The sequence below is a fragment of the Protomyctophum bolini genome (genome assembly GCF_963924005.1).
Source record: "Protomyctophum bolini genome assembly, chromosome: 1".
Lineage (NCBI taxonomy): Eukaryota > Metazoa > Chordata > Actinopteri > Myctophiformes > Myctophidae > Protomyctophum > Protomyctophum bolini.
In genome coordinates this window covers 25,855,983-25,864,234 of record NC_137862.1, presented here as the reverse complement: position 1 = coordinate 25,864,234, position 8,252 = coordinate 25,855,983, and the positions used below count along the sequence as shown (strand labels likewise).

The following is an 8,252-nucleotide window of genomic DNA, read 5'->3' as shown; positions in this document are numbered from 1 at the left end:
AGGGTAGGTACCCTCACATGTTCTCCCCGTGTCCCCTAGGGTAGGTACCCTAACATGTTCTCCCCGTGTCCCCTAGGGTAGTTACCCTCACATGCTGTTCTCCCCGTGTCCCCTAGGGAAGGTATACCCTCACATGTTCTCCCCGTGTCCCCTATAGGGTAGGTACCCTCACAAAAAAACATGCAGTAATCCTGGTCTCTAAACTGCCTCCCCCTGGCCAGCACCTGATGGAGGGGAAAGGAACTGGTTGAAATAAGGTGTTCCTTCCATGAGCTACGTCCAACCGGGGAAACACCCCCTGTCAGGTGAAAAGAAGCGGCTTGGACTCTTCATGCATTGAAAGAAGCATGAGGTCAGTCCGTTGCTCTCACCAGCTTGGCAGAGGGAGTGTATATATAGCCCAGGATTTAATTGATTAGATAATTGACACTGGGTGAAACAATGGGTTACAAAATTGTGGGATACAAATTTAAGAGAGATTTTGTTGTTGTTGTTATAATCCATTATCATACAAGTTGTAATAAATCATAATACTTTATATTCTATTATAATTATCACAGTTCACACATCGTCCATTTGGTTCTCTGCTGGAGTACTCCTCTCCTGTGTTAGGCAAGAAACAATGACCTCCACCTCCCTCCATCCATCCATCTTCAACCGCTTATCCATAGTCGGGTCGCGGGGGCAACAGCTCCAACGACTCTACTCTGAGTCTCTCTCGTGTGACTGAACTTCTCACCCTATCTCTAAGGGAGATGCCAGCCACCCGTCGAAGAAAACTCATTTCGGCCACGTAACTCTGAGTGTACAAATGGAACCAAATGGACCCTTACAGTGTCTGTAACTCTGAGATTGTAGCACTGAGAAAACTTTCTTCGTCCTTTTTTTCAAACTTGACTATACGGTAGCGGTTGTCTCAAAAACATAAGGGAAACTTTGACAGGAAAAGACTCGCTCACCGTATAGAAAAAGAAGTAAAACTCCTTAGACTGAGACTGAGAAATCTTTATTTTATTTTATTTTATCATGCTCTTATGGTGCTCTGTGCTCATGGTGCAATTAAAAAGCAAACGTTTCGGTCCTAAGACCTTCATCAGTGCTATATGAGTGCTATATAAAGAAAAAATATTTTTCTATAATATCCCTTTAATTAAAACATTTATTTTTAATGTGTTAATAAAAAAGCGGGCGAGAGTGGTGACCTCATCCCGGCCCCGCCCCCCAGACCACCTGTTCGCGGAGAGGAGGCGACAGGAGGCCTCCCGCCACCAGGGGACAGACTTCTGCAGGAAGCAGCAGGCTGCGTGGCAGCTGAAGAACGAGTGGGAGCACAGCACGGGCCAGAGGTTCGTCCGCGAGACGGTGGACCGACACGCCCAGCTGGCCCTGGAGCGCTGTCACATGACCACTGAGGAGAGACGTGATAGGTCAGTGCCACATGACCACATCCCCACTGAGGAAGGTAACAGCAGAGTAGGAGAGTAGCGACACGCTTTGATCTCGCCGCAAAGCGGGTGCCTATGGGCTATAGTTCCAAACATTGCTCCTATGCCTGGAACTATCCCATTGAGATATAATGAGCACTTCCGCATTCCATTGTTACGCTAGTGTCGCCACTCTCTTACTAGATTATTCTGGGTAACAGGTACCGTCGCCCATAATCCATCTCGCACTCGTTTTCTTTCCCGCCAATCTCACGCTGACCGCTCATTTGCGGTGGTTCAAAGGAACTGTTCGGAATAACGTGTTCCTTCCACACGCTACGTCCGGCCGGTAAAACTCCCGGCCGCTGATAAGTAGCGGCCTGCTCTCTACTCATGCGTTGAAGGAAGCATAAGCTCAGTTCGGGCCTATCCCCAGGTCAGCAGAGTGTGTTTTGGTCCGACCGTCATTAGACCGACAACCTCCCTCTATCGAGATAGCGCGAGTTTTTCTCGCACTATCGAGATAGCGTGAGTTTTTCTCGCACTATCGAGAAAGTGCGAGTTTTTCTCACACTATCGAGAAAGCGCGAGTTTTTCTCACACTATCGAGAAAGCGTGAGTTTTTCTCGCACTATCGAGAAAGCGCGAGTTTTTCTCGCACTATCGAGATAGCGCAAGTTTTTCATCGCACTATCGAGAAAGCGCGAGTTTTTCTCGCACTATCGAGAAAGCGTGAGTTTTTCTCGCACTATCGAGAAAGCGCAAGTTTTTCTCGCACTATCGAGATTGCGCGAGTTTTTCTCGCACTATCGAGAAAGCGCAAGTTTTTCCTCAACTGTCAAAGAGGACATTCATGATTCATATTTCATGTTAATAATTCATTGTGTTAAAAAGGATATTGTTTGTTTTGTGTTGCAGTTTTTCACGTTGTCTTGGGCTATAATAAATTGTCAGTTGGAGCGTTGTCATTCTGCTGGTTGAAGAGCTTTAAGAGCGGTTATAGTATAATATAACGTTATGTTAATATAATATAATTAATCTAATATTAACCCTTTCCAGACTGCGCTTCATGCTACAGACAGAGGAGCAGGACCTGCAGAGGGAAATGGAGGCCAAGCAGGAGACGGTTCTGGAGAGACAGGCCCGGATGAGAGAGCGAGCAAAGACTCTGAAGGAGCAGAGAGAGAGAGAGAGGCTGCAGCTGGTGGAGGACAAGATGGAGCAGCTGTACAGGTATATCCTATTGGAAACCCAGCCAATAGGAAGACAGAGGCTTAAGTCATTTCAGCCCGTCCCTATTGGTCGTCTAAAAGCTCCTCTGCACTTTGGGGCCTTTAGCATGCTGTGAACTGGAGTTGTGGCTGTTTAAAAGCCCAGCCAATAGGAACACAGGGCTTTTGCTCCCCGAAATCACGCACAATTAGCTACGTAGTCTTTTCACACCAAGTGGGCTGAGTGCCATAAAAAAAGTGATAAAACTATGCCTATACGCCTGACGTTTAAAATAAACGGCGACATCACGCTGCCATGGTGGTAGCAAGGGTTTGGGGAGTCATTTTATGCTTTAGTTCCGTGTCCGTCACAGAAGGGGTGTGTGATGTTTGAGGAGGAAACAGCCCTTGGCGACCCTCTTGGGTCCCAGCTGATCAGACGCCACTCTGCTATGCATTTTATTTTCGCACATGTTTTTTTTGTTGAGGGGCCTACATCCAGCTTTTGTCCCCACAAACCATGTCTTAAACAAATTCCCATTGACAATGAATGGAGAATTTTACATCATAGTGTCTCAGCAAACAGGCATATTGTGTCTATTTTACGTCATGATGATGTATGATGATGAGAGCGCTATACGCACTTCACACGGGTGTGATTCTTTTTGAGGGGTGCTAGCCCCTCCTATATACAGCTTTTGTCCCCCACACGTCTCGATATTTGCCATTGACAATGAAAGGAGAAATTAGGTAAAATGTCCGCCAAATATGATGTAAATTTAACCAACCCAGTCACATAAATTCAGTTGTTCATGAGATAATGTATGATGATGTATAATGATAAGAGCGCCCCTCACTTCACACGGGTGTGATTTGTTGTCATTTCCGCTCCAGAGAGCAGAGCGAGGAGCTTCGCGCGACGCAGACCAAGCGCCGTCAGGACCAGGTGTGTGTGGAGCGCGGCGCGCAGCTGCGGAGCGCGCAGGAAGAGCGCCGCCAGCGGCAGGAAGAGGAGGAGCTCTACGCCGGCCTGTGGGAGGCGGACCGGCTGGCCAAAGAGGGGCGGAGCCAGGAGGAGGGGCGGAGACAGAGGCGGAGCAACCAGGAGGTCCTGGCTCACCTGCAGGTCGTTATCACTTTTTTCATTCTTTTTTTTCCTTTTGTGACTTAAACAGATCGTGACATTTTTTCATATTTGTTTTAGCATTCAGTTGATTTTCTGTGGTCTGGGAATTTCTGGCTCAAACAAGAGCTCTGATTTGCCTGCAGTGAACTGTGATGTAACAGTCCACAAACCATATATGACATGATGCGCCAGCAGATGACGCGCAGCAGATGTCAGAGAAAAACGCAGACCACAGAAAATCCACGGAACATTCAAAGTGCAGGTTGTGTGTGTAATTGAGTTCATAAAACCTACAAGAAAAGAATAATGAAAATTAATGTCATGAACGCTTTAATGTTTCAGTTTAGTTTTAACTGTATTAATTTTTTTTTGTAAAAGGGTTAGTTTTGTTTTATATTGTAACTTCAAAAAGCTGAGAAAATAGCAGCTGATGGAGAGTTGATAACTAAAAGGCGTAAAATGAAACGAAATGGACCCTTTTACCGTTCCATTTAAATTATTATTAAACATCTTCATTAATTAATTTACAAGAAGTTTACACAATATACCCAGTTAGAGAATGTAGAATAATAATTGTTATTTTGAACGTTTGCCTGTTATCTCTCCTAATGGTATAGCAACATCAATACAGCATGGAATTGTGGACAAAAAAACGTTATCCAACAACAAAATATTCTTTAGTTTTGGGTATGAGAGGCTAAATGTCATCAAATGGTTGTTCGTGGCTCAAATGGGTCTGAGAGGCTAAATGTCATCAAATGGTGGTCCGTGGCTCAAATGTGTCTGAGGGGCTAAATAAATAATGCTGCATGTATGAAAAATAGGATGAAAAGGGTTGAAAACCACTGGATTAGTTTGACCTGTAATGACCCTGGCTCACCTCCAGGGGTGTTAATGAACTCTTCTGCTCATCTGTGCAGTCTCAGGTGGATGAGGCGGAGCAACAGAGACAGGAAGCCAAGCAGCTCAAAGAACAGGAAGCACAACTTGTGGTGAGAAACTGTGTGTGTGTGTGTGTGTGTGTGTGTGTGTGTGTGTGTGTGTGTGTGTGTGTGCGTGCGTGCGTGCGTGCGTGCGTGCGTGCGTGCGTGCGTGCGTGCGTGCGTGCGTCACAGAGGACAGGCAGAGACAATGTGTGTGTGTGTGTGTGTGTGTTGTCCATCACAGAAGACAGAGACAGAGGCGCTGCGTGCGGAGCAGCATCAGGCTGGCGTCCAGAAGCAGAGGGACCAGGAGGCTCGTCGCAGACAGCTGGACGGATGTCTCCGCCTGAAGACGTGCCGTCTGTCCCGCGAGCTGCGCGACCAGCAGGCCGTGGACGCCCGTCTCCTGGAGACGCTCGTCTCCCAGGACACCGACGAGGAGCAGGAGGCTGCGCGCAGGAAGGTGACGATGGATGGATGGATGGATGGGTGGGTGGGTGGGTGGGTGGGTGGATGGACGAATGGGTGGATGGGTGGATGGATGGATGGATGGACGAATGGGTGGATGGGTGGATGGACGGACAGACGGACGAGTGGGTGGGTGGATGGATGATGGATGGACGGACGGATGGATGGACAAAAAACATAAAAAAAAAAAAAAGTTGAATTTTATATTAACTCGGATCGTGACAAATCATGACAATGACCACAATATTTTGGGCCGATCAAATCATTAGAAAGAAGAAAATAAAGGCAGGAGACAACACTATTTGTTTTGTTTTTCTTCTTATAAATTATTTGATCGGCCCAAAACATTGTGTTCATTGTCATGATTTGTCACGATCCGAGTTGGCTTTGTCCGCGGCGTAACCGTCTTTAAATAAATACTTTAAGAAAAACATTAGAAAATTGCGGGCGGCAACAACACTCTAGGTGCACGAGACAAATTTACAACTTTCAATTTAGGCATTTAGCAGACAGTCAGTGATATTCATAAGCAACCTAAGAACCTAACATCTGTCTATATCTGTATAATGAAACTATGAGTGGCGGTGGCTCAGGGGTAGAGTGGCTGGATGGTAACCGCAAGATTGCCAGTTCGAACCCGTGCTTGTCCTTGAGCAAGGCACTGAACCCCTAATTGCTCCTGATGTGCTGGTTGGTGCCTTGCATGGTTTCTGCCGCCATCGGTGTAAGAATGTGTGTGAATGGGTGAATGTAATGCACAATCTATGTAAAGCGCCTTGGATAAAAGGCGCTATTTAATTGCACCATTTACACTATAGAGTGCTACAGTACGTATGTCTACATAATATGCTATCTAAATTAAATGAGTTTTGCATACGCCTGTAAGGTCGTTGAGGCTAGGGAAAGTGCTACGGCAAGTGCTAATACATGCCTAAATTGTAAATTGTGTGCGTGGTGGTGTGTGGTGCGTGGTGTGTGGTGCATGCGTGTTGCGTGGTGTGTGGTGGTGTGTGGTGCGTGCGTGGTGTGTGGTGTGTGGTGGTGTGTGGTGCGTGTGTGGTGGTGTGTGGTGCGTGCGTGGTGTGATGTGTGATGTGTGGTGCGTGCGTGTTGCGTGGTGTGTGTGTGGTGTGTGGTGGTGTGTGGTGCGTGCGTGGTGTGTGGTGTGTGGTGGTGTGTGGTGCGTGTGTGGTGTGATGTGTGGTGTGTGGTGTGTGGTGTGTGGTGTGTGGTGGTGTGTGGTGTGTGGTGTGTGGTGGTGTGTGGTGTGTGGTGTGTGGTGTGTGGTGGTGTGTGGTGTGTGGTGTGTGGTGGTGTGTGGTGTGTGGTGGTGTGGTGTGTGGTGTGTTGTATGTGGTGCGTGCATGGTGCGTGTGTGGTGTGTTGTATGTGGTGCATGGTGCGTGGTGCGTGGTGCGTGTGTTGTATGTGGTGCGTGGTGCGTGGTGCGTGGTGCGTGGTGCGTGTGTGGTGTGTTGTATGTGGTGCATGGTGCGTGGTGCGTGGTGCGTGTGTTGTATGTGGTGCGTGGTGCGTGGTGCGTGGTGCGTGTGTGGTGTGTTGTATGTGGTGCGTGCGTGGTGCGTGTGTGGTGTGTTGTATGTGGTGCATGGTGCGTGGTGCGTGGTGCGTGTGTTGTATGTGGTGCGTGGTGCGTGGTGCGTGTGTTGTATGTGGTGCGTGGTGCGTGTGTGGTGTGTTGTATGTGGTGCGTGCGTGGTGCGTGTGTGGTGTGTTGTATGTGGTGCATGGTGCGTGGTGCGTGGTGCGTGTGTTGTATGTGGTGCGTGGTGCGTGGTGCGTGTGTTGTATGTGGTGCGTGGTGCGTGTGTGGTGTGTTGTATGTGGTGCGTGCGTGGTGCGTGTGTGGTGTGTTGTATGTGGTGCATGGTGCGTGTGTGGTGTGTGGTGTGTTGTATGTGGTGCGTGGTGCGTGGTGCGTGTGTTGTATGTGGTGCGTGCGTGGTGCGTGCACGCAGCTTCAGCGGCAGCAGGAGGAGAGACAGTACCGCGACTACCTCCAGGAGGAGAGAGACGAGCAGAGGAGAGATGAGCAGGAGGAGGAGCTCCGCGTTGGAGAACAGCTGCATGACATCTGGAGAGAGAGAGAGGAGCGGAAACATCTGGAGGGGCGAGCAAGGAGCAGGCTGATGAGAGACGTGACGGATGTGAGACGTCTGCAGATCCAACACCGATGTAATTATGATAACCTAATATGATAACTATGAGGCCAAACGGAATCTGCAGGGTTTTTTCTGTTTTTCTGTGGTGACTCCGGAAGACTCCGGAAGACAGTTATCCAGGACTATAATCAATGTGTTTAGAGCAAAAATAACTCTAAATATGCTAAATAAACCTTAAAGTACCACAACAAAGTAATTAAGATATATTAGTCAAATCTTCGACTTCATCCATTTTTATTCAATAATAATTCACTCCTTCATGAACATTCTTTAGTACAATTCAAATAACAAATGTGAAATGAAAGTACAATGGGTCCAAGAAGATACAAGCCAGCCAGCCAGGCAGCCAGTCCGTTAGCCAGTCAGTCAGTCAGCCAGCCAGCCAGTCAGTCCATTAGCCAGCCAGCCAAACAGCCAGCCAGTCAGTCCATTAGCCAGCCAGTCAGCCAGCCAGCCACTCAGTCCGTTAACCAGCCAGCCAGTCAGTTAGCCAGTCAGTTATAGTCAGCTAGTCAGTCAGTCAGTCAGTCAGCCAGTCAGTTAGCCAGTCAGTTATAGTCAGTCAGCCAGCCAGCCAGTCAGTCAGTCAGTCAGTCAGCCAGTCAGCCAGTCAGATAACCAGGGGCCAGCTTGAGGGCTTCCTCAAGAGGAATATCTGCCTCAACCAGAGCCTTTGTAAAATCCAACACAAACTTCCTCTCAGCAGTACATGATCTTGGAGAGGCAGTCAGTCAGTCAGTCAGTCAGTCAGTCAGTCAGTCAGTCCTCTCAGCAGTACATAGGTCTTGGAGAGGCAGGCAGCCAGTCAGTCATTCAGTCAGTCAGTCAGTCAGTCAGTCAGTCAGTCAGTCAGTCAGTCAGTCAGTCAGTCTGTCAGTCAGTCAGTCAGTCAGTCAGTCAGTCCTCTCAGCAGTACA

The 8,252-nt window shown here is 48.2% G+C and overlaps 1 protein-coding gene across 1 annotated transcript in view; it reads left to right on the top strand.

Moving 5' to 3' along the window:
- cfap53 (cilia and flagella associated protein 53) overlaps nucleotides 1-7,463 on the top strand; it is a gene marked incomplete at both ends in the record, with an annotated part of 8,141 nt that extends 678 nt beyond the window's left edge. Inside the window, 6 exons of the mRNA XM_080770015.1 lie at nucleotides 1,186-1,427; nucleotides 2,484-2,657; nucleotides 3,530-3,761; nucleotides 4,682-4,753; nucleotides 4,929-5,147; nucleotides 7,434-7,463. Of these exons, the coding sequence (XP_080626141.1) occupies nucleotides 1,186-1,427; nucleotides 2,484-2,657; nucleotides 3,530-3,761; nucleotides 4,682-4,753; nucleotides 4,929-5,147; nucleotides 7,434-7,463 (969 nt within the window). The remainder of the gene's footprint in view (nucleotides 1-1,185; nucleotides 1,428-2,483; nucleotides 2,658-3,529; nucleotides 3,762-4,681; nucleotides 4,754-4,928; nucleotides 5,148-7,433) is intronic.
- Nucleotides 7,464-8,252: the final 789 nt, after the last annotated feature.